This window comes from Electrophorus electricus, chromosome 8, assembly GCF_013358815.1.
Source record: "Electrophorus electricus isolate fEleEle1 chromosome 8, fEleEle1.pri, whole genome shotgun sequence".
NCBI classification, from domain to species: Eukaryota; Metazoa; Chordata; class Actinopteri; order Gymnotiformes; family Gymnotidae; genus Electrophorus; species Electrophorus electricus.
Genome location: NC_049542.1, coordinates 19131519 through 19157548, shown reverse-complemented (window position 1 = coordinate 19157548; position 26030 = coordinate 19131519). Strand labels below are relative to the sequence as shown.

Sequence of the window (26030 nt, the reverse complement as noted above, 5' to 3'; positions counted from 1 at the left end):
CCTTTTGACATTAACATAATAAGCACCTCTACATGAAAAGATCCATGTTGTTGTAGTTGTAAAGAATCTTCCCTTTTGGAGTAGGATGATAATAATCAGTTCAAAATGTGCTATTTCCAGCTATCCAATGCAGGAGCTGTCTGTAATGTAACTACTTGAGCACTGATTGATCAGTACAGCTTCTCATCCATGAGTGTGGTTATCAGAGCCAGTGTCAGCTGCACTTATCATCCACTGCACTGGGTGCCATGATAACAAGAAACGAGACAAAGCCCCCCTTGTCTAAACCTGGGCTTTCCCCTGTGATCAAAAAGAGAAAACTAATCACAGATCAGCACTTTAGAAGAACTTCAAATAGAAAACACCTTTATTGTATTGATTATTTATTAGAAGCTTGTTGGTTTTCTTGTGTCTCAATTTAAAAGTGTAATTGCAAAGAAATGGAAGTTCCACAATGCACACCTTGCTTCTACATTCAGCAGTGCATTCATCTCAGGGGAAGCATGCTACCACCTACTAGCAGCCACACAGAAAATAGCATTTTATTAAGCTGCAAATTAGATTGTGCCAACATGTTTACTTGCCAAACCTTCTGAGGGCCACAGAATCTCTTTTTAATATAAAACCATTAACCTTTGCAAACTGCTACTGAGCTGATGCGGCACACTGCAAAGGATGTGAGATATAAATAAATAGATAGATAAATAAATAAATAACCATTCCCTTTTATTTTTCTTTTTAAAATGAATAAATGTTCAGAACAAAACATTTATAAATGTATAAAACAGTGCTAGCAAAGAAAGAGAACTGTAAAGATTTCCATTGCTAAAGTTTCAAAAATAAGCATTCTAAATAAATATATTTTAATTATTTTTTTCCAAAATAATTTTACAAAAGCAAAACATTAGAGGTTGCCAACATTTCAATATTTACAATATTTAAATGCTGACGCCTGTAAAGAAAATGTTGGATGTAATTTACCAAAACAATCTTTAAAGTATGAATACAGAACCCCACCTTGTGGATGTTTAGTTCACACAAAACATGCATCTGAGGCTTAGCTACGAAAAGTGACTAGCTATCCCTGCAGTGAAAGTCAACAACCCAGAACATTTAGCTGACCTGTCATCACACAAGTACACCAGGAGGCGCTACAGAAACATTTTTTAATAGTTGCATCTGGTGTACATAATGGTTTGTTACATTCCATTGTGCCCCTTTGCAAAAAGGGAATGAGAAGACTCAGCATTTGCTAGCACTAGAGACATTTAACATATTCAGGCATAAAAAGTGTTAATTTTTGGACTCTAAAATAATACAATCCTGGCTTATCCTTTAATTATAAATGTTAAGACACTATTAAGTACACTGTAACTACATTGAACCTGATCTGAAAACTATGCAGTTACTATGCAAACTATGCAGAGTGAGAAATGATAGGTTGGAACTGGTGGTCTTAGTATAAGGGGAGTTATAACAACACTTGCTATTGGTTGGAAATAGCTTCTTGATGTGATACCTGAACAGTAGAAACTGAAATAAATTGCACTAGATTAGAAATGTAGGACTGGGATGAATCTGAGTTCATAAATACATATTCATACACTTTTCACTAAGTAGGATATAGTCCAATCATGGCAGCTTTTCTAAGGTACATTGTTACGTTGCATGCATTAATAAACTGCAATCACAGTTGCAAATTAACCACACAATACACTATATAATTTTATCTTGGGTAATAAGTACTTATGATCAGCCTTCAACTAGTTATTTTAAAAAACTAATGCTTTTATGTTGGGTTCTCTTATAAGTTTTTAAGGACTATTTATTTCTCTTATATGAATATGACAAAGACAGCAGAGTCAGAAAAGTGTAGCACTTATTTTAACAGGGAGGGTTCTAAGGAGGGAGAGTTTATTGTTTTCTAATGGGGATCTCTGTGGGATATCAACAACTGGATTATAGTTGAAGGTTAAAACCCCTGCATTTTTTAAAGACCTTTTTCCCACTGAAATTTACATGCCCAAAAATGTGAATGTTTTCCTCTTAACAAATATACATAGATTAGGTGCAAAATCCCAATGTTTTAAAGGATTCCCACAGGAAAAAAAAATAAAAAAATGTAAACTTAGCACATTGTGTAAGTGTATTCTGTGAGGAAGGCTCTACATACACCATGAAAAAATTGAAGATCAGTTTAAACTTAACCTGTACATGCACATACTGGTATACTATTTGCATTTCATCTTTTATTACACAAAATGCAAAAGTTATTTTAAAAAAACATGAAAAAAAAGACTACATTGGGAAATTTGGTGTAACACACAGTGCAAACAAAAGGTTTACAAAAGATCTTTATAATTCACAAAGAATTTTAGAAATGTAAAACACTGTAGAAAGCATTAAGCAAGCCTGATGAAGCTTACTGATTTGAACGTGTGTATACTACAAATGTCAAAAATACAAACTTGAGTGAATATAACAAATGTGCAGTTAGTATATTAAACATTCACAGTGCAAATCCCAATCGTCAAAACATAGTACAACTTAGAAAAATATTTTAATATTCTGTTACTATCAGAATATGTTAAGTTACATACTGTTATCTGAGAAAGAGAAATACGTCCACAAAAGTGGATTCAAATTATTTTGAAGGGAGAAACATTTTTAAGCATGTGGTTTTATACTGGTTCTCAGTGCAGTGCTCTTGGTGGGATCTACTGCAGATGAGCCTGTGCATTCTGGGCTAGGCGTTGAAGCTTTCTAGAAGTTATCTTTCTTCGTACTTTCCATTTTTTGCTCTCTGAAAACAACAAATGATAGCTTAGTTACTTAATGTAATGATTCATAACTACTGGTAATTATATTTGACCAAACACAATCTCACTTACTTCTAGCACAAACATCCATACAGCTTTGTTTAGAGACAAAATTGTTGTTGCTCCCGCCACATCCTGTGTATATAAACTCTTCACACATCTTTGTTGCAGAGCTGTAGTAATATCTTGGAATGGAAGCTGAGCACTTCCCTTTATCCAAGACATCCTGGCAAATCACAGGAATGGCTGCAAAACAGCACCAAAACATTAAACAACACACAATAACTTTTATTCTTAAACAACACACATTCTTAACACTGTTATCTTTAAAACTGGAACTTGGCCTGTGTTTTAGACAGGATTCAGGTCTACTAAATGAAATAGATAAGAGGCACCATTGAAAATACTGAATCACTAATACTTTGCTTTTCAACTGCATATATTGAAATTAAATTGCATGGGACAGTTTGTCAAAAACATACTAAATCTAATCTAACCTAAGCCCAAATTATTTTATAGTGGAAAATTTTAAATGGCTATGAAATTGAATGCTTAGTTAATTGTCAGAACTGCAGCCTTAAAACTGCAAGTACATACATTTTGAAGGCATGCAATATTCCACGCATGACTGCTGGCTTTGGAAGTTGTTCTCATTTCCATTACATCCTCCATAGAAAAACTGCTCACACTGCATGGAGGTCATGTTGAAAAAGAAGCGCTTGTGAAGGGCCCGGCATGTCCCCATATCCCTTGGAAAACGACAAATTTGCGGAATTTCTGGAGAGGGAAAAACAGTGCATACTTCTATTAGTGCTATGTTAGCAGCATATCATTTGTATTAATGTTGCATCCATATATACATTTTATTTCATGGAAGCATCACTGGCGATTGCTATTTTAATATTACAGATATTAAAATTAATAATTTACAGAATAACAATACAGAGGCTCTAAAAGGTAGTAAATTTTCAAAAACACTTTGGTATTCCACCAAAATAGGTGTTGCATCCTCTTCCAACCCCACCCCCCCATACTTCATATTACTGAGGGAATGCAAAAGAATAGTACAAAAGGATACAAAATATTTCAGAAACATTATTTGCCACCCTGCCCTTTTAAGGGCTCTGTATGAAGGACACTGCAATATTTGACATAGAATGCACCCAGCTGAGACTAAGGTGTCATTTACAGTGATGCACTATAGTCATTAGGTCACGTATTTAAAAAACAAACACCCCCCCCCCCCCCCCCCAAATAGCATCAGAACAAGGAGGAACAATTTGTGTGAGCTGATCACCTAATAATTATACAAATGTTGCATACACAAGTTGTAAATGTAAAATTTTTAAGTGTACAAGTGGTATCTGTTTACAAAGCCCTTTTGATATCAGACAGGAAGTGTTACATTCGAAGCACTGTTAAAAATGACTGTCCCATCCCAGATACATAATCTGTAAAATACCATCAGTTAATAAAGCTGTTATAAAACACCAACCCCGTCGAATTTGATTTTTGCCAAAATTTGATTCTGACATTCTTGGTTAGGTAGATTTCCTGAGATTAAAATGAAGGAATCCCATCAAGTCATATACATATATAGGAAGTAACATGCACAGCAGAAATGCCATCTAGGGTTCCACTTAAAGCACTATGCAATTAATCTTTGATAATAATTTAGGAGCCACAGTTGTACTGAATTTTGTACAACTTGTATATCAAGAGTTCTTAAGTATATAACCTACAAGTGAAGGATTTGCCTGCAACAGCTCTGAAACTTTGTCAGAGAACCCTTTAATAACCAGCTCCTCAGTGAAAACCCCACACCCCAACCACCATCACAACCAAATTTCCTTACATGTCATTACTATATCTTACTTTTACCTGTTGTGTCCCAATCTTCAAAATATGCGGTATATCGGAATACGATGATAAACACTTAAATCACCGAGCCAATAGGCCTATTAATATATCATATACGGACAAAGGACTCATTGGTCTGTAGTTACACCTCACCACTTAGCAAAAGACGTATAACAGGAAGAAAAAAATGGGGGAAAGGGGAAAAAAGATTAGAGCAAATTCAACTAGTTATTCAAATAAAATTGTGTGAAAATAATGTGTTACACCCACTTGGTATAGTGTAGCACGTTTTCCGACATTCTTGAATCGACTCGAAGTTGTTCGCGTTTCCTGAACAACCACCAAAAATAAATTCTTCACAGTCCTGGGACATTGTGTTGTAGTAAAAACGCGGTAAATATGCCCGACAGTGTCCTTCATCAACTTGTAAAAGGCACACTTCTGTAAGAAATTAAAGCAAGTTATCAGATGTCACGTGAAAATCAGAAAACGTGTAGCCGATAAAAATCTCTTTTATGCGTGTTCTAATTCGTTTAGACTAAATGTTTACCGTTAGAGTAGACCGATATTTTTTACACTCTTCGACCATCTTCATTCATAAAGTACAGTGAAGATAAGAAACTTTGTGATGAGAAAAATCTTGAAATTACCTTTGGGTTTTAGACCAAATACGCTCTGGAGTAAACTTGTGAGTAAAAGGCCACCAGTGAAAAGAGACTCCATTTTTATAAATCCGAAGACTCTAGCTTGAGATGTGTCTGGTGTGCAGCGACTGTTTCCTTCCATTGCATTTTATATAGAACTTGAAAAAAGATGTACGTTGGGTACTGGAAAGGGCGGGATGTAATTACTTCACTTCTTATTGCACTAATGTTAACTGACTGTAGTATGACGCAGGACCTGGTTATGTATTTGCGTATTGAGTACATTTTTCCATTAATATTTTAAGCATTCCAATTGTTAATACCTATCTAGTTTATGCTAAAGGAAATGAATAATTTATTTTCAGTACTCTCCCATATTTTCTATGGCACCAAAATATTATCCTTCCCTAACTGACTTACATAAATGATTGCAAAAGTAGAATTTTCCATTTTTTTTCGACATGCACTTGCGTATGTCATTTATGATTATAACACATTGACACTTAGCTAACACGGCAAAATATTATCTCGTCTCTAAGGAAATGCCATAATAGGGCACTGAGATGGTGTATTCTTTAAATGTCATTGTATCCCACCCAGCGATCACTTTCTACTCCGGTGTAATAATACTATAACCGTCACTCTTCTGTCGAAATAAGGCTAAACGCCAAAACAACTCCGAAAAATGTGGGCAGTGAACAATATGTAATAATCTCTTAACATGTTACGTAACTACTTGTTGATATATGGAGCGAAAAATGTTAGCGATCACATAGTTTCACTCTGATACGCTGTTAAAAGCTCTCTTCTAGGTTTCTCCTCTAGTTTTGGTTGTTATGATTTATTAAGCATGATGGTGTTTTCACTGTGACAGGATCCTTAAGTCAGAAACAGTCACATCCGTGAATCCTGTCTTAACAATACAGTTTTCAGTATATTTCAATCACCTGCACATCAAACAAAATCTCATTAGTTTGAAATCATTCTTATACACTTCTACATTGTGACAATTTATTTTAGAATGTATGAGCATAATATACATATTTTTGGCATCCTCATGTACAAAAAACACTTTTATTGCTATATTCATGATGACTGGGCAATTAGATAGCACATATTTCATTCAATTCTTGAGGGAACACATTTAATATAGTAAAAATGATGATACACTGCCCAGCATGACTAGTTGAGGATAAACACAGATTAACTTGTTTATCATTATAACCTATAATACTCTGTCTCCTTGACCTATATTGCTACCATGACAATATTATGGCCAGGCAATTAACATATCAGTTCTGCCTACTCTAAAATCTATTTAAATTTTGTGCGATGGCCAAAAATAGTCATATCATCAGTACTTTTTCTAAAGTCTGCAAGCTATGTAGTATTGCATGAGCAAAATAAGAGTGATTGTTTTAATAAGATTAAGAGATTATGTTTATACAGATTACTTTATAACCAGCACTGAGAGACAGATGGAAAATTTTCTGGCTACTTTCATGGTGGAAGGGAGCCGAATGTAAGTGGCAGTAAGTGTGGTTATCTTTATTGATTTTATGTCAAATCTAAAACTGTCAATTATAATTTTGTTTCAAAAATCATGGATATCATTTGATATTGTTAAAGAATCTGTCATTGATTTGCTATTTCACAGAGAATGCCAGTCATAAATGTGGAGAATCTCACAGACTTGGATAGGGCAAAAATGGAAGTAGCTCAGCTGAAAACCGAGGTGAAACTAGAGAGGGAAAAGGTAAGCTATTATGAGCTGCTGTCACTCATGTATAATAATTTATAACAATAATAGTGCAATGACAGTAAATAAAAAACAATGATCTTCACAAGCTGCAATTCATATTTAATTGGTGTAATCAGTTCAATTCTTGTGAATACACTTTTCCCATAATGTTCTATATGGTAAAGACTACTCAAAAAGCCAGTTGACACCAATAATCTACTCCACAAACTGAATTCTGAGTTAATATTCAATATTACGTTCCAGATGTGTATGACTATAACATAAGTGCAAAATTTATAGTAATGATAATAACTTATTATTGTAGGTGTCAAAGTGCTGCGAAGAAGTCATGGAATATATTCAGGGTGCAACAGACGAAGACCCCCTGGTCAAAGGCATCCCAGAGGAGAAAAATCCATTCAAGGAAAAGGGTGGATGTGTGATTTGCTGAACTGGACACAGCAATTCCACTAACTTCTACTATTTAGACCTTCAGTACTGCACATGGACACTTGTTATTGTTTAAATGTGGTAACTGCTCTAATGCCTGAGACAGGGAAAAACACAATTGAGGACAAATATTCAAATGACTCTGAATGGCTTGTTTGGCATTTTAAATAAATACCTTAGATGTGGACTCTCTCGTGTTGGTGTGTTTTCCTTTCTTAAGTCCTGTATTAAATAAGAATGATGATGATATGCAATGATAGTCAGAGCCTTGTTTGATGTCAAGGCTGTAGTCAGAATACATATTTGGAAGGACATGCCCTGCCCAATATTCAGATATTCTCAAAATGCCCCCACATATACATTTACAGAATTTGGCAGACACTCTTATCCAGAGCAACGTACAAAAGTGCTTTGTCATTAAGCCACAGATTGTATCTTAGCCAGTATATTAGTTTAGAGTTCAAGATACCCTTGAACTATTATTGTAACACCATTATTGTAACAATCAATCAACCATCACTACTAAGTTACTTGGAAAGTTAAATAGCCACACATTCAAGCAGTGCCCAGCAATGGTCCCAGGCATATTCAACTAACTTTAATGTTTTAATATTTTGTCAATCATTGTAGTAATGCATGTTGACATTGTAATAATTATTGTCAATCACTGTATATATGCATATGAACATGTCACGAGTAGCAGCTTTAATTTATTGCATATTTGTATAGTATCCTGTGGAGCTGTACTTGCTTATGATAAATGTGTTTATTGCTAGTCATGAGCAAGAGGAAGGATGGCAATGACATTCAGTAGTTTTTTGGTAAACCTTAGAAAAAAAACAAGAATTGAGAAAGCGTTTTCTGATGTAATAATAGCCAGTCATATCTAATAATGTGTTAACAATAAGAAATTGTCAATAATCCATTCCTGAACATCATGGAAAGAAATAACAGTTGTTAACTGATAATATTTCTTTCATGTTCACTCTAGATCGTTCAAAGTAGAGAGACAGTATGAGGATGCTGAAAGGTCAGGGAGAGCAGGTGACTTGGAGGTGAGTGAGAAAATGAACCAATATTGATCGTTAAGACCAAGTAATAATAATAATAATAATAATAATAATAATAATAATAATAGCAGTCATTTTATGTCATGAGATAGTCAATCCCCCCAATGTTCCATTCATGGCTACAGCCTTCTTTGGCTTTAAGATTCCTGTTGTGATTACATGAGGTGTAAGCCAAAATGTCACATTAACTGCTATGAACTTCGTTAAACTATTAGTCTGAATCCTGCAAGGATGTATACTGTTTTCGATCTCTCTGAAGCGAAATATCCAACAACGTTTTGAGGGAAAAAAGAAACATATTTCTGTGGTAAATTTATAAGAAAACAAGATACCTGCCTACGTTGTATTTTGAGTTATAGGTTATGTCTGCACGCATGCGCAGAGTTGCAGAACAACTGGGCAACAATGGCTTTATGTAGAAGAGTCTTGAGAAAACATTTGGGTATAAATCATGTTCTCAAATCAGCTATAGTTTGCCACGAGCGATACTTATCAGAATACGTGTCTGCTAAATCTCAGGACTCGGTCGAGACAAGTGATCATGTCCTCTACACACAGGAGCATTTTGCACTGAAGGACTCCCTAAAAAAGGTAAACTTTAGTTTTAGCTTGCTATCGCTAGCCATAAAGTATGACAGATTGCACGTTGTTAGGTAACTAATAGTTAACTAACGGTAGTGCACTTAAAACTTTAAAGTTCAAACATAAGTTAGAACTGAAGTGACATGATCCTGAAAAAAATATTGCTAGCTAGCTATCTTAGCTAATTCAAGTGTCGTATTACTATAACCTTAACCCTAGTCAGTGTAGGTGAGAGGTCATTGTACAACATATCTGCTTGCTCATAGCAGAAGCTTTACAAACTAAATAGCTACATAGCTAGCTAGCTTTCTGGCTATTTATATACCACATATATGGATTAAAACTATGACCTCGCTTGTCCCAGGTAAATCGGGGAAGGCATAGCTACGTCTGCGTCTTCCCATTTTTGAAATACAATCTATAACGCTATGGTTGTTATGTGACACTTAATTTCTGTAGACTCTAGCTAGCTGAATCCCCCAACGTCCCCGCCACTGACTAAATGCAAATACATCTGATATCTCAGCAGGGTACAGGGTAAATGTATCGAGATTTTCGAATGTAAGAACATTGAAATAGGACTAATACGAGGTAATTCAATAGAAAGCACAGTGATAGCACAAATAAAAGATTCGAGGACATACCCCTGGCCGGTTGAGCACTGTAAGAAATCAGTTATATGTCTTAAAACAGTTATCGCTAAGAAATTGAACATTTTGGTTCTAATGCTACATATCCATATTTACACCAGCTAAAAGGGTAAAAGAACTTTGGAAATAAACACTTGGGCCTTGTGGGATGTAGAACCTTCGGTTAAGATAAAAGGAAGTGCTAAGCCACAATTCTCCTGAGAGGAAGAACATCCTTTTTCTATACAATTTGAATAAAAGTTTCTTTGTCTTAAAATAGTGTAACTGAAAGCAGTTTTAACAAAGAGAAAGAATGTTGCGTTATGGCATAATCACCAGAGGATCACCAAACATTACAAATATAGAATCCAAAGCAGAAAATATGGATACTTTGAAGAAAACAATACTTTTTTGTCTGCTTTTTTTAATTGTCTTTTTTAGATTATCAGACATTTTCCCAATTGCCCAGTTTATGTACTGTAATGTCACTGGAAATTCTGCAATTGGGAAGTTGTGTTTTTTCTCTGTACTTCTTAATCAAAGAAGATACACAACATTTTTGACCATATTATTTTTTCTCCACCATAGCTTAATTTATTTACCAAACATTACTTTTACGACAATGCATAAAACTTTCCTATACAGGTGGACAGACAGGGTCTGCTTATATACTATACTGTGTTTTACATGTTCACATTCAGTAAATAGAATCTGCTGGCTAGTAATATCTTCTGTTTGCATACTCTATTGAAAAGAAGTTGATAGAGTGCACTCTTGGCCCCACATGATCTGACAAAGAAAACATCACTGTACTTTCCTTCCTCATATGGGCATGATAGTGTGGTTGGGTTAGGTGCCAGGGTACATTCATCCTATTTCTTTGACCTTGCAAGGTTTTGTCCTCATCACAAAGCAATAAAAACATTTTGTCCTAGACAGTAATACAGAAAAAAAGGTTTTGCCAAACAGACCTGACCACTGAGAATATAATCATTAGCATTATATTTGAATAAATATCATTGACAAAAATGTGACAGTCATATTTCTATGTTGCATAAACAATTAAATTTACTGTTTAAAGCAAGAATTATGAACAGGGGAGAAACTAAACCTGCTCCTGCTTAAAATAAATGAGCAAAATGAGATGATAAAAAAAGAGTTTTAGATTCAGCCAGTTTTGCTACTTGCCATTTTGTCATAATTATCTTTTCTGTATATAAAGTAATTGCTGTGACTGTAGAGCACAGGATAATGCTCTTTAGTGCATTTTCCCAAAGCTGGCAAATATTAGGCTGGTTTTAACTTGTATGTGTACAAGGTACTGTGTAAAATGACACGACGGGAGCTCATTTAAAAAAAAGGAAAATATTAAATGTCAGGACAGGGTGGCAGTCCCTTCACCACAGGACATGACTGGACAGGACATGTTTTTGACAGGAAAGGGCACTACAAGAAAACACAGTATAACAGGATTGGGACAGGAAAGTATCAAACAAAAGAGTATGAGGTGAATTGTTCTGTCACACACTATGGTTCATGAATCCCTAGCTCTTGATTTTTTTAATAAGACGTTCATGTGTTAACTATTTATGTGGGATTGGGGGAAAAACCCATAGCTTTCAAAAATAGCTGTACAACGTAGTTCATAAGTAAGTAATTTATGTTGTTTCAGTTCTGCACTGGAGTTGCACGAGTCATCGAATGTTCAGTGTTTTTTCAATACTACAATGTAGCTAACGATTCGATTCTGTAACATTCGATGCTTTCAACACTCTTGTAGTTCTCAATATGGCCCGAGGAACAGAAATCAGTATTCTGGTCATGCGAATCTAATTGCGCATGCTAATTTGACTCGGATGGGCTGCACACGCTCGTGCGGCAAGAAGGCAGCATAGACTATGAAAGGCAGTAACCTAGCATAACATGTGACACCTAGTTAGTTAGCATAGCTACGGTGAAAAGGAAAGATATTCTCTGTCGTCTCTGCGACTTGTTGGGAAAACGGGCTCAAGGTTTCAAGTGTCGGTATATTTTGCCTACATCGCCGATGAAGACACCCAAGCCAATAGATAAGACAAAACCAGTATGCAAAGTGTTATAAATCTCTCAACTGCAAAACAGGCAGCGCCAGCAACTTGACTAAGCATTAGGCCTGACCTCTGTAGTTTAAAGAGCTGAAAAAATGACAGGTTAGCAAAGATAAAGGCTACCCCAGGGAGTTTTCCTAAGTGATTAATGAAATGTTTCGTTTATAATTTAACTGTTGTTGGGTCAAGTTAATTACTCGTCAGGTGAGCTCATGTGTTCTTGTTTCCATCGCAAGTAGGCTATAAAGCATGTAGCCTACTTAATTGTTAAATTTCATGTGGGGTTATTTTAAACAGTAAAATATTGGTGTTTAAAACGGAGGATTGGGTGAGCAATTATGAATGTTCATGAACTCAACATCATCCAGTCAGGCTACCATTACATCTGTTCTAGACAGACACACAAAATATGGCAAAGACTCCAAAGAAGCCGGAAAAAAGAGCAGTGCAGGGAGAATGATACCACAGGAGACCACGTAGACGTGCTGGTTTTCCTAGCTAAGAACATAAACAAGCAAAGAAACTCCCAAATGTAATTACAGAAAAAGAAAGTTTGAAATAATTGGCTTATTATATAGTAATTATATTTATTTAGCAAGATTCCATTTAAAAATCTTATGCAATCAGATTTTTCTGCACTCAATAAAATAAATATTTTACGTTCAGACAATGGAATAATATTCATATTTTTGTGGGGGGTTTTATGCCAAGGTATCATTTTGGTATCGAGAATTGTGATACTACACATGGTGCCAGTATCTGGTATCATGACAAGCCTACTCTGCACAAAGGTAGTGACATCTATATTAGGTGGCCCATGTGGAAGTCCTGGCTCTTTTTAGAACTGCTTCTTCTATTTAAGGGGATCAGAAATAACTAAACACATCATAAATAAAATGTCATATATAGTACTTGTCACATGTCTGCCAAATACTGTAAATGTAATACATTCTTGCTTTCCTTAGCAATCAGTCAATTACTGCCTGAAGTCTGCAACTTGTGCAGGATGTAGTACATGCTTCCAACATCAAGTTTAATAAGTATCTTAATTTCAACTGAAATTACGTTTTTTTAAACTTGACTTGAAAGAGCTTTTGCTAAACAGTCTTAAGAATCAGTTAATAGGCAGTCATATCTCTTAGAGAGTGGTAAATGAATGTCCAAGAGCCTTACTACTATTAGTCACCTATGACTTAATAGTGACTCAGCTCTGTTTCCCACCTCACTTAACCCCAGTGCCAAGTATAAGTGGTTTTCTGTTACACTTAGAAGGCATCATAGCTTAGCAATTTATGATGCTCTGTGTGAAACAAAGCTTTTCTGCATGTCATTCAGCAGATTTTTTTCCCACAGCAATAATATCAGTACTGAGATATGTTGTAAAATATGTTGTAAAGAAGGGAATTGGACACGAGATAATGTTGAGCACTTGGGGCTTTTGAACAAAATTAGCAGGAGAAATATGAGTGTTTCTGACCATTGACAGATGGTTACACTAAACTCTCTTATGGCTGGCAGATCCTTTAGTGCCGTAGCACCTAAACTGAAATTCTTCCCCTCTCTCTATAAAACCTTACTTGTCTTTCTCTTCTATAATGCTACCTCTTTCAACAGTATTTTTATCTGTAAATTCTTTTGCATTGTAAAGCGAATTTGGATTTGTGAAATAAAGCAAAATTATTTTAATTATTTTGTTACTTATCAAATGACAGATCCTAACTTCCTGTTAAATAAAATATGTAAAGGATATGTGACAGACAGTATCACATAAGAGGATTAAATGGGTCCTCTGGCTGCTGTGCCAGGGAGCTGACTCTTTGGTCCAGTTGTCAGAGCTTACACTTAACTCCTGTCGAACCTGGATTTGAGTCTCGGGTGGGCTGGCTGACTTGAGCCTTTGTTAAAGGATAGATTTGCTATCTTTCAATACATGCCTTATTAAAATGTCATTTTCCATGTTTGAGAATCACACGTGACTTGGCCGATCATTTAAGCACTGACGATATATTGTTCCACTGGAGGCTCTCCCCACAATATAAATTTACATGTACATTTACAGCATTTAGCAGACACTCTTATCCAGAGTAACTTACAAAAGTGCTTTTAAATTTACTCATAGAATACATCCTAATCAGTGCAGTAGAGTCCAATATCCCAATGATCTAGAATACTGTAGAAATACAGGGATCACTGCTGATGCCTAGAAGTATCAAATACATAAGGTCTATCTTAAACAATAATACGTGTAATAAACAATAAGGACTAGAGTTTGTTGGACAACATCAGTGTAATAAACAATACCCTACAATAAGTATTAATTGATCATGAACTAACTATAGTGACTTACCTCAACCCATATAAAAATTAGAGCCTACTTTACTACTGAGGCTTTCTGTTAAGGCTACATTTATTTTCTGTTTGTTTTTGTATCTTTCTTATATAGAGGATTTGTTGTAGTTACTAACATTGATATAAACACATTAAGTCTTAACTGTTCATTAACTGTTAATTTGATTTGCAGAAGAGTTAGGTTTACACTGAAAAGTTAGATGTAGCAGAATTGCTGATTCTGAATTTTTGTGAAAATGTTTCATAGTTTTTAACATGTTAGTGAAAAATTAATCTTAGGAGTTTTGTATTCAGTTAAATAATTTTGTCACCATATACACAGGTGCACAGAGCAAGCCTTTAACAAAATGTATTTTAGCTAGCCTCGGATGTAAACATTAAACATATAATGCATTTTACAGGGGAAAAAATGAGAGCAGTAGGCTTTAGTGCAAATAATACAACACATTAAACATGGGATATAAATGGGATAGTATATAACCCAAGACTTAACATTTAGTACACAGTTGAGAGATACTGGGCATACAAAATATAGAACTGCTGAGAGATCATTTGCTCTGTTCAGGCTTGTTAGGTAGAGTGCAGTACCAGTGTCTACATCTTTCTTCTGATAATAGTTACATTAATACAGAAGTGGCTTTACCAAATGCAAGCTGGGTAAAGATTTCCAAACATACAAATCACTGCTTTTTGACTACTCTTGCAGATCATTGATCGGGAGATCAATCCTCATGTTGATAAATGGGAGAAAGAAGGCCAGTTCCCTGCTCACAGGATCTTCAAGATCCTAGGAAGTGCAGGATTCTTGGGAGTCAGCAAGCCTGTGGGTGAGCAGACAATCAGTTGCTAAATTAAAGTGTCTTAAATTCTTCTCATTTTTCTGAGAGAATGGGACAATTTTGAACCTTTGTATAAGAATCCAGCATTTGATAATGGCAACATTTATTTAAAGTTGTGTTCTTATGAATAATCTCCATCCCAAAAGAAGAGATATCATATTTCCGAGCTAAAATCTTAATTCACTCAGGGGCACTTAGACTGCCCTCAGAAGGCACTAAATATCCATCCTGAAGCAAATGTGTCTTCAGAAACTGGACTTTTTTTTTTTCTTTAAAAAGATGTTTTAATAAGGTAAATGATTAAATGTACATTGAGTGAAATTTTATATCAAAGGTGGAAAAAGGTTATAAGGAGTAATATTGGTAGGACTTTTTATACCGTGAAGAGGAACTGAATGGTGTTTTTTGAGCTGGAAAGCATCACTTACAAAAGTTAGTTTTGTTATGTTTAAATGACTAATGGCTAACCGTGTAATCAAAATGGAGCCAATAGTATGCTCAAAATACTGTGTGTCCCACAACAATATCATTTTTCCTATTCACAATGCTTTCTCATAGCCTGAAGAATTCTGTTTTTATACATCCTGTTTGTTACATGGATCTGCAGAGGAAGGTTTTTGTTGTCGAGAATGATGCTGAGAGCTTGTTGTGTTTTGCCAACGGGAAAATTACTTTATACATCTGTAGGTCAATGGAGAGCGACTATCACATTAAGAAGTGCTGACACTAGGAGACTTTTGCATTAACAGGCAGGATTAAAAGAGGGTTTGGGAAGACTGTCCTGGACTCAGGATTACCATCTGGGATTACCATCAACTCACCTCATTAAATACACAGCATTTGATACTTCTGAGAGATTCTACATATGTATGATATAATAATTTAAATGGCTAATGTAACAAACATCTATTAGGTTAAAAATGAAGGATTTGAGCAGAATAAGTGGGAGCCTATTCAGTGTGTAAGCAGTTAGTGTAAAACAAATTTGTTTCCCATTAGTCTTAAAACAAAGATGTGTCATGTTTCCTCATACATAGGAGATGAGCAGGAGATTATACTGAGTCTTGATTATTGTGCTTGGTCAGGCCTTTTTGCTTCTGTTAAGAGTTTAACTAAATTCTTTTACCTTAAAACGCTCACAAAAGTTTTAATTTTTAAATAAAAGCCACCAGTGTCACTGGGCAGGAAAACTGACTAACACTACAGGACTTGTTATTCCTATTCATGAAGTATATAGTGTAGTCAGACACTTGCTTATCTTGGCACCTTACCTTGTTTCTTTTCCTCTTTAGGGTGGTTGTATCAAGCCCTTTCAAATGTATGAAAGCAGTCTCCCCTGGACATCCTAATCTGTGTCTGTGCCTTATCCTTTGTAACTTTTTTTGATTACTCAAATGGAAACCACAAAGGACTGCTGTGTAAATAAACCACAGATATTACTTTTGTCCTGTGTTGTACTCTAAACATTACTGCACAGCTTGAATCATAACAATTCTATCCTGAGTCAGAGTGAACAGTTTAATACTGAAAATACTCTTCACACTACTGTTACTCTGGAAAGCCGATGCATGGTTAAGAAATACACTTGAGTGTAGCTGCATTATTTGATTTCATGTACATCTACTAACTCAAAATGCAGGTGCAAAATAATTTGGGATCAACAGAGCTTCCATAATTAGGGGTGTGGGTTACATGGCTCTCTGGCATGTAGCACTAAAATCTCTCTCATACAGTTAACGCAGACAGAATCAAATTGCATTCTGTATGCTCTTGTAAATAACTACAGAATGGCCTGAAGGCACAGGTTGGGCTCAGTAGCTGTTTGGCTCTCTATGGGACTTCTATGCGTGGCTGTTTTACGTGGCTGTTCAGACTCACTGCAGCCTCTTTTTTGGTACTTTGAGGCATCATTACTGCAATATCTTAATCTGTATCTGTTTCCTGTGCTTTCACGTTCCTCTTTTAAAGCCTGAATGCACCATCACAATAGGAATTGACCTGTGATATTACAGGAAATGGGTGGAGAGCTCTCCTTTGCCACTTGACATGTTGTAAAGTGGTGACCCAGTGTCCATTTACTTCACAAGTGTATTTTCTGAAGGAAAAAAAAGGCCCGAACCATTACTGTGACAAAAACATTCAGCTTTATTTAACCTTTTCCAATTTTTATGCAGCAGGATGTAAGATGCTGGTAAGGAAAAGCATACACTGAGTGGGAGGGATCATAAAAAGGAATGCATTGGGTATTTGTGTTGGAAGCCCCGAAGTCCAAATGGGTGGAACTGCAGAGAATTGTGGAAAATAACAAGGCTAAAATTCTGTGGGACCTCTGGACCCAGACAGACAAATAAATAGTTGATAACCATTCTGACATCATGACAGTAGCTAAGATGCAGAAAAACAGCAGTGGTAGTAGATATGGTAGTCCCAAGTGATGGAAAATTACTTGTCCCAAGTGACAAAGAAAATTCAAGGGACTGAAAGAAAAAGAGAGAATGTGGAGGGTTAACACCAAGGTTGTTCAGTTGCTGATAGGGGCACTTGGGGTTGTGACCCCTAAGATGGAGGAGTGGCTCCAAAAGATCTCAGTTATGACAACAGTCTCAGCATAGAAGAGTGCAATCTTAGAACAGTGAAAATACTACACCGTAACCTCACAAAATTGGTGTGAGGCAAATGATATGACCATCTATTGGAAGGGTGAGGCAGGAAAAGTTTCCTCTTTGAAGTATTAAATTAAATGATAGTATTTCAAAAAGTATAAAGGTTAGTAGTAATAACTGTTAGTAGCAGCAGTACTAAAACTAATCTGCATTTTAACATTTAATCTTAATGCTGTTAAGATTTTTAATAAAACCAAGTTAGATTCCTGTCATTAACCAGAAATCACCCTTTTTTTGAGCTGTATCACCAAGATGTCACCAGGTATTAGGAGTTCATGCCTGAAACAATTATAGAACAGCTAAGAAAACTTAAGATTGACATGAACAAGTCAGAATTAGGTTTCTTTTTGAAAGTGTTCCCCAGAGACCCCAATTAATGAGATCAGAGCTGGTGTTAATGATGTACCTGTTATGGTAATGAAATCCGAGATGATGAGATGATTCATTTGGGCTTTGCTGTATTGTTTGATGTTGGCAGAGTATGGAGGTCTGGGACTGGACTTCAGCTATAGCGTGGCTGTGGCTGAGGAGTTGGGCAACATCAACTGTGGGGGCATTCCCATGGCCATTGGAGTCCAGAGTGATATGGCTACGCCTGCACTGGCCAGGTAATTTTTTTGTGCTTGCAGTCAGAGGAAATATTTAACCTGATTTATTTTTAATAAAATCTAAGTTCAAGGGTTTCCGTTGCTTCTTTTTCAGTTACAGTTATGACATCAAGAAAACACCATACTGAATAGGCTAATAAATAATGTGTAATTATGGCTATAAGGAATTTAGTTGAACTCTGTGCCACTATAGGTTTGGATCTGCAGCGCTAAAGAGAGAGTTTCTGCAGCCTTCCATAACAGGAGATAAAGTGGCATGTCTAGGAGTGAGTGAAGTTGGAGCTGGCTCCGATGTTGCAAGTAAGACTTCACTTTGCCCAGGGCAACCACTAAACAAGGGATATAAAATGACAAAGGGGGATGTGAACCTAATTATTTCTTAAACTGAACACTTCAAAGCATTTTAGGCATAGTAAGATTAAAGAACTTCATGGGGATATCATGCAGAGCTAATAGACACCCCATAGTTTTAGCAGTTTTTTGTTTGTTTTATGCAGGTCCTTTTTTTGCAAGCATTTTGTGCCTTTACATTTTTATGCCAGTATTCATGTGTAGACTTTATTTTTTACATTTACTGTTCTGGAATTTCAATTAATTTTCCCAAGCATGAGCCACTGTGAGGCTTGTGAGGCTTTAAAGAGTCTAAGGAGAAAATGTTTTTTTGTGTTCTAGGTATCAAAACTAAGGCTGTGCGTAAAGGAGACGAGTTGGTCATTAATGGTGGAAAGATGTGGACCACCAATGGAGCACAAGCAGACTGGATGTGCCTACTGGCCAACACCAGTGATGGACCTCCACACAAGAACAAGTCCCTCATATGCTTACCCATGAATCTACATGGTGATGAGCATATGCACAGTTTTCTCCCCTAACAGTGTGGTCATTGGGAGCTCTTACTGTGTAGTTTTTTTTCATTGCCATGGCATTGATAGTAGTAGATGCTAGTATTTATCTCGTTTACAGGAATCCATATTGCACGTAAGATTGACAAGATAGGGATGTGGTCGTCAGATACAGCAGAAGTGTTCTTTGATGATGTTCATGTGCCCTGTACAAACATCATTGGCCAAGAGGGCATGGGCTTCACATACCAGATGCTGCAATTCCAGGAAGAGCGCCTTTGGGGAGTAGCCAATGGTAAGTAATGGTGATGCTTCCCATGTGTCTCATATCCTGAAGTACTCCCTACTAGTGAATAATTATGTGGAATATAATTAGTCCAGGATAGTCTGAACAGGGATGAACAGCAGTACAATTTATATCATTATATCTGTATCTCCATATCTCAATGTTTTTCTTTTCCTTTGATGTCAGAGTGATTGCACAAAATGGCTACCACATGTGCAGAAAATGCCCATCACCTGAAATGGAAATATTTTTCTTGCTTTTTTTCCTAAGAAATGTTCTTCTTTGATCTCAGCACCATTCTGCTTTTTCGTCTTTAAATATGTTTACAATAATCTTTGTGAAATACAGCACTCAAATAATTTGCGATACAAAACTTCTATCTCTTGCCATTCATTGTATATGGGAAGAATGCAGAGATTTTCCAACCAGCCCTGTTTTAATTAAAAGTTCTGACAACTATGGAGAAAGTGGTGCAAGAGACAATTAAGTACACTCGCCAGAGGAAGATCTTCCAGCAGCCAGTGCTGTACCACCAAGTTGTGCACTTCAGGTTAGCAGAGCTCCAGACTGAAATTGAGCTACTGCGCTCCCTCCTCTACCACTGCACAGGTGAAACTCATTTCAGGCTATTTTCATATGCTTGCTCCATTGTTTCTTAAATTTCAAATTTGGGATTAGTGTAATGTCTGATAGCAGAAAATCTGAATATGATATTGTAAACATGTTTGAGAATTATTTTTTTCCATGTTAGCTCTCTACATCAAAGGCAACGATGTAACAAAGCTGGCTTCCATGGCGAAGCTTAAGGCAGGCCGCCTAGCCCGGGAATTAAGCGACAGCTGCCTGCAGTACTGGGGAGGAATGGGCTTCACCAGTGATGTCCTGGTCAGCCAGTTCTATAGGTCAGTCCCCAAACATCGCTTTCAATTTGATTCCACATGACCCATTATTAAGCAGGAGTGACACCTATTGATATGAGACATTGAAGCAACACAAATGCATTTGCCTCATTTCTTAGGCAGTAGATCCAATTACCAGATGGTTGTTTCTAATGCTTCAATTATAATTTACATTAAAGTAAAATTATTGTTCCACATAGCCAACCTGAATACAATTGTTGTTGTCACAAGGGATTCCAGGGTGTTGTCGATTGCGGGAGGAGCGGATGAGGTCATGCTGTCAATCATTTGCAAGTACATGGACACCTTACCCAGGAAGTAATACCAATAATGCGTAAATGTAACATGATAAAATGCATTGTGCACTTAATGTAGCATGGAAATCTAATTCAAGCCTTTTAATGAAGGCTGTACTGCATCTTCCCCTTACATGTTTTTAATTTTTTAATGAAAGCTGCTCACTTTAACAAGACTATATACAAGTTAATTGTAATATTTGCAGTTGTCACAAGTAAACCCTGTATTACTTGTACTCTTCTGTTTCTCCATTTCATTCATTTAGACATTAAAAATGTCAAAATTAGCTTTGATAGATAAAAACAAACACACACAAACTCATACACTTTTAAAGATTTTGATTAGGTCTACCGTGTGGCTTTTTAGGTTTTGTTATGTCTGCAGTTCCAGCATAATCGTGATATACAGCTGCTGCTGAATATGCAGGCATGCATCTGTCAGTTTTAGAAAGTCAACATTTAATGCTTGATCCTTTCTTTTTTACAAATCCCTTGTTAGAAAATGCCAAAACCAATATGCATTTTACATTTAAAGATTTGAGCTACATATCCCAAAAAAAATCTATATATAAATGCAGATTAATATACACCAATGAATTATTCCTTGCTTTTGATGTTGAAAAGCTGGATATTTAAAATTGGTGGTTCACTGTCTTTTACCTGTGATCTGCTCATTCATATAAATTAACAACTTTTTTCCAGGCAGTTCATAATAAACAATTCAAATTCAAATACACATTTAGAAGACAACTAAACTGTGGCAAATACTTCAAACATTATTCCTAAGAAACAACAAATTATCCATAATGATGCATACCACAATTGCTTCAAAGCTTATGCATCTCACAAGCAATCCTGAAAGCAAAAGCATTTATGTCCTTTAACTTTAAAATCACTATGTAGCAGGGAGGAACTCTGGCATGTTAAGTTTCAGTCCACAACACTGCACAATAACTGAAAAATTACCTCCAGTAAGAGAGATGTTAATGGAACTCAAAACTTCTCTGTCCTCATCTTTATTGTTGACATCAATGCCACAATCCTGACCATCTGATCCAGCAGAGCATGGCGCTCAAGGGATATTAGGTCCAGAGAAAGGTCAAGTGCATTAGTCTGTACATCACCTCAGTTTGATCACCCAGTAAAGGACTATGAACACGAAAAGGGCAAAAAGCAGCATGTAGCAGTAGATTTTGGTCTGGCTTCCTCTGGACAGCAGCTTCAGTCTGCCCATGGTGGCTCCCAGTAAACCACCAGTGGAGTCAAAATCTGTGTCCTACAAAACAATAAGTAAAGCCCAAGATTAAAATGAATCAAAACGTGTGTAGTGACTAGGTTTAGATCAATGGTCACATTTATCATAAAAATAGCTAATGACAGACTTTTACATGCCTGATATCCAAGTATTCTTAGATGTTTCATTTTGTACATCTCTGACAAGGGTAATGTGATGAGCAAATTCTGAGCCTGTAGTAAAATGTTCATATTTCTCTAAAGATTTCTCTATAGATTTCCTTAGATAACTGAAAATTACATGGCTCCAGTATAACCATAAATTGCTGCCCTCTGTAAGGTCTCTTACAAATAATTAAAGACACTTTGTGAAAAGCCCTAAGAAAATGTTCCCTCATCCAGAAATCAACTAATGCTAGATTTTGTCAGGTCAAATATGTAAACAATAGACTAATTTGCATTCTGGATTGAAAGCATATCAGAGGTGATGAGACTTGTTATAAGTGAGATAAGCAGAAACTTGCGATGTCTATTCAGGCTTAGGCAGCACTTTTAAAATGAAAATGTAAACATGGAACATTTTTAGATTACAATTTCATCCTTAGCAGAATCCAGAACTCAAACTCTTTAGCAGCAAGTTCCTGGACAATTTCCCTTTCTCCAGTGTCACAAACAGGTCATTGCTCAAATAGGCCAAAGCAAACATATATGCTTTTTTTGTGAGTGGTGGTCATGGATGGACTGAAAATGCATACAGAGAACAGAGAAGTTAAGCAAAAAAAAAAAAAAGCAAAGGAAAAAATCCTGAAGAACAATCAAACAAGGGAGAAGTCGACCATCTGCCCCACATACAACTCCAGTCACAATCTTTAATTCATTATATGCCACGTGAAAATACAAACTTACCATTTCTCCCAACATTTTATTTTGGTATTTAACTTCATTCCCAATGTCTATTGACAGCTGAAAGAAGCAAGCAACAAATGAGTTTAGTTGACTTGCTCATACGACCACACATGTAAAACGCTCATTGTTTGTGCTATATATGGATGTAACTAGAAGCAAAACATGATAACTTACATGTTTCAGTGCGTTCACTTTCGCTCGAAGACCTTCCTGTAAATGTTCGTTCTCCTCCTCGTAAACATTGTACCCGCTTGCGACATAACTTCCTTGCGGAGCTGCTTCACCTGTGCAAAATTAAAAAGTACATTTAAGGGGGAAAACAACCACAAGGAGGTTCAACAGCCTGATTATGACAGAGCCTAAAGTTAAAGGTAATCTATTATTTACTGGCTAGCTTTAACGAGATTTCTTTGTGACTGCTATTTTACCGGGCCAATATTGCTATCTAACGAGTACTACACCGTGCCAACAAGCTAGCGATGTTAGTTAACCATCTAACGCTAGCTATATAATCAGCTATCACATCAACTAGCTAATTAATTAGATAACTAATAAATAGAAATATGACAGCCAGTTAGCTGTTATAGCTATCCATGTATTAGCTAGCCAGCTGGAGGCGTCCACGTATGAAGTTAAAGTTAGCGCACTAACCAATTAGCTAGCTAGCTAAACATCAGTTTCCTATCTGGATTGGAAGCAAAATAACCAGCCAGCAAACGCGGTTACATAGTTAGCTTAGCTAGATAGCTTTGTATTTATATAGATATGCTGGTAGCTTTAGATGGCGTTCTCTATATCAGCTTATATGGAGCTAGTTTAGCTCGCTAACTCACATAGGTTAGCTACATCATTGGACGACTAGCGTGCGTTAAAGCAAGTTAGCTAAACTACGTACCCAAACCTGCACGTCTCATTTTGCCTTCTGTACTTGCCAAAAATCTAGTATATAATCACACCACTTCTAGATACCTAAGTGGATTTCGTTTTAATCTCTTGTTTTCGATTTTTAAAGGTCGCTAACTAGCGAACTTGAATGAACCAATAGTTCTAACTTTGGCCCAGGTATCTACGCCACGACATCCTACGGAAGCCCAGATAGTTGTAATGCTCAATGTACGAGGATGATGGGTAATGAAGTTATTTGTAGTGTTATCTTACATGTGTCTAATTGAAAGATACGAAGGCTTCTGATAATGATAGCAAACCTGTAAAAGCACTTATTTATGTGAGTCTAATTCCACTTCATTTAAGATTATGTTAGATTTCACAAGAAGCTAAAAATTATGATAAGTGTTGTAGAAGAAGACTTCAATTTATAGGACAGTAAAGGGACATCCTAAAGTAGTTAGACTAATGTTTTGTCAGTTCCGAAAGGTCCAATAGCATAATTCAAAATCTGACAGCACCTAGTTCCTTTGGCTTTTATTATATGGAGAGGCAACCCATCTTTTAATTTGACAGTATGTTACAGCATCCCAGCAGTAAAGAATAAAAAAGAACACCGTTAAAGATGATGCAAAGAAGAAGAAATCTATAAGACAATTCTGTGACATTTCTTACAGCAATGTGCAGAGAAATACAATTAAAATGAAAGATTACTCCCAACTATGTATTAAAATTTCAAGATACTTCTATCTTGGTTAAACATTCCCATGAATCAGGATTGTGTGCATCCTTCATTTGCATTATGGTGTCATCTAAAACAGCAAACAATCAGCATTGTAACTAAATTCAAGGCCTTGTACCCTTTGTTATGTACAATGCAAAGCACTAATTTGAGTGTCATTTATATGACATTTTGCACATGTGAGTATGCCAGAGTGCAATAGCAGCTAACAACATGGAAGAAGCTTGACCCCTGATCTAATCTTGAGGAACAGGCTCCAGTGACTGGTGCAGCACTGAGTCACAGCCCAGCAGGTCCTCTCTCATCAGCATTCAACATCATGCACACAAATCCATTCCATTTCATTCAGACTGTGGATAAACAGTTACACACATTAATGTGCCATTGTCTTCACCTGTCACCACCTTGCATTCTTGACACAAATATAATTTGACATGGATTTGCATTTTAATTATTACACAGTATTAGCTGATGATGCATTGCAGTCCATACGTAATTTCATATTGACACTATTATTGTTTTGTTTCTGTATACATGATTTAAATGGAACACTGACTAGAGTGCAAAATGGCACCTTTTATTCGAGGTTCTATCTGTGTCACGGCATGGCCCCCTCCTCCTAGACTACTCCCTATGAATGTGTGACGTTGTCTCTGTGTGTGTGTGTGTGTGTGTGTGTGTGTGTGTGTGTGTGTGTTTGTGTGTTTGTGTGTCTGTCTTCGTGGCCACACCCCTCACATGTATCACACCCGTTCCTTGTTTTCCATTGTTAATGTGTGTATTTAAGATCCTGTGTAGTCATTAGTCTTTCTCTCTGTGTGTCCCGTGTGCACTGTGCTTCAGCTGCCAGTTATCATCCCGAAGACCTGTTGTTTGCTTACAATGGGTCATATTGTTCAAGTTTAGTGTTTTTCGTCTCATGTTTTACCTTTGTTTTGTGTATTGTGTTTAATAAATGGTCATCTCATCATGGCTCGTCTCTGCATCCTACCTCGCCTCCCGTCACAGAATCACGGACCACTGAGGGATGCCACAAGCCAAGCCTAAGGGGAAAAATGGAAAGAAATTGCATAGCCGTCCCAACCCAATCAAAGCAGAGGAATCCTCCATCTTGTTGGGCATGCTTACTACGATTTCAGCAGGGGGAGTGCTCCTGGAAGATTTTATGGGGGCCCTGGTGGTGATCCAGTGTTGGACTATGCAGCGTCCAACCTACCTTACCTAGACTGCAGGGATAGGTACAACTATGACAACCAGTGTCCAAGGTTGGACTCTTCTGGGTCCGACTTGCCCTCTGTGGATTACTGGGAGGACTATGAGGATTATAGCCACTGAGGACTGCAATGTCAGCTTCAGGTCGGATGTGCTATCCCACCACATAGAGGATCCTTTGATGGAGCAGGAGGAGGTTCTTCATGAGGATCCTACTACAGGTTCTGACACGGGGACAGGAGATTCCATAGGCGAGTAGCCCCTAGTGCTTAAGGCACCACCCAGAGCATGCAAAGTCCTCAGTGCCCAAATCATTAAGGGACACATCCTCGTCTAATGCACACAGCCCCAGAGGCCATGTGCCCACTCATTCATCCAGCAGCGAAAA

General features: G+C 36.7%; 4 protein-coding genes across 4 annotated transcripts; 2 read left to right on the top strand and 2 right to left on the bottom strand.

The window, feature by feature from the left end:
- Window positions 1–1882: 1882 nt before the first annotated feature.
- tfpi2 (tissue factor pathway inhibitor 2) lies at window positions 1883–5494 on the bottom strand. Its single transcript, XM_027012130.2, has 5 exons — window positions 5330–5494; window positions 4950–5120; window positions 3417–3596; window positions 2892–3065; window positions 1883–2803 (listed from the first exon to the last, which is right to left on the bottom strand). The coding sequence occupies exons 1-5, from the start codon at window positions 5463–5465 to the stop codon at window positions 2718–2720; spliced, it is 747 nt and encodes a 248-aa protein (XP_026867931.1). The 5' UTR covers window positions 5466–5494; the 3' UTR covers window positions 1883–2717.
- A 1227-nt stretch (window positions 5495–6721) lies between these two features.
- gngt1 (guanine nucleotide binding protein (G protein), gamma transducing activity polypeptide 1) lies at window positions 6722–7739 on the top strand. The gene is made up of 3 exons (XM_027012131.1): window positions 6722–6855; window positions 6981–7079; window positions 7390–7739. The coding sequence occupies exons 2-3, from the start codon at window positions 6984–6986 to the stop codon at window positions 7513–7515; spliced, it is 222 nt and encodes a 73-aa protein (XP_026867932.1). The 5' UTR covers window positions 6722–6855; window positions 6981–6983; the 3' UTR covers window positions 7516–7739.
- A 1227-nt stretch (window positions 7740–8966) lies between these two features.
- zgc:85777 (uncharacterized protein LOC405871 homolog) lies at window positions 8967–20900 on the top strand. Its single transcript, XM_027012104.2, has 9 exons — window positions 8967–9175; window positions 14938–15058; window positions 18212–18341; window positions 18535–18641; window positions 19014–19181; window positions 19305–19478; window positions 19917–20078; window positions 20221–20371; window positions 20600–20900. Exons 1-9 carry the CDS (start codon window positions 8990–8992, stop codon window positions 20688–20690), a joined length of 1290 nt encoding a protein of 429 aa, XP_026867905.2. The 5' UTR covers window positions 8967–8989; the 3' UTR covers window positions 20691–20900.
- A 202-nt stretch (window positions 20901–21102) lies between these two features.
- bet1 (Bet1 golgi vesicular membrane trafficking protein) lies at window positions 21103–25446 on the bottom strand. The gene is made up of 5 exons (XM_027012105.2): window positions 25359–25446; window positions 23699–24780; window positions 22978–23087; window positions 22804–22860; window positions 21103–21940 (listed from the first exon to the last, which is right to left on the bottom strand). The coding sequence occupies exons 2-5, from the start codon at window positions 23715–23717 to the stop codon at window positions 21785–21787; spliced, it is 342 nt and encodes a 113-aa protein (XP_026867906.1). The 5' UTR covers window positions 23718–24780; window positions 25359–25446; the 3' UTR covers window positions 21103–21784.
- Window positions 25447–26030: the final 584 nt, after the last annotated feature.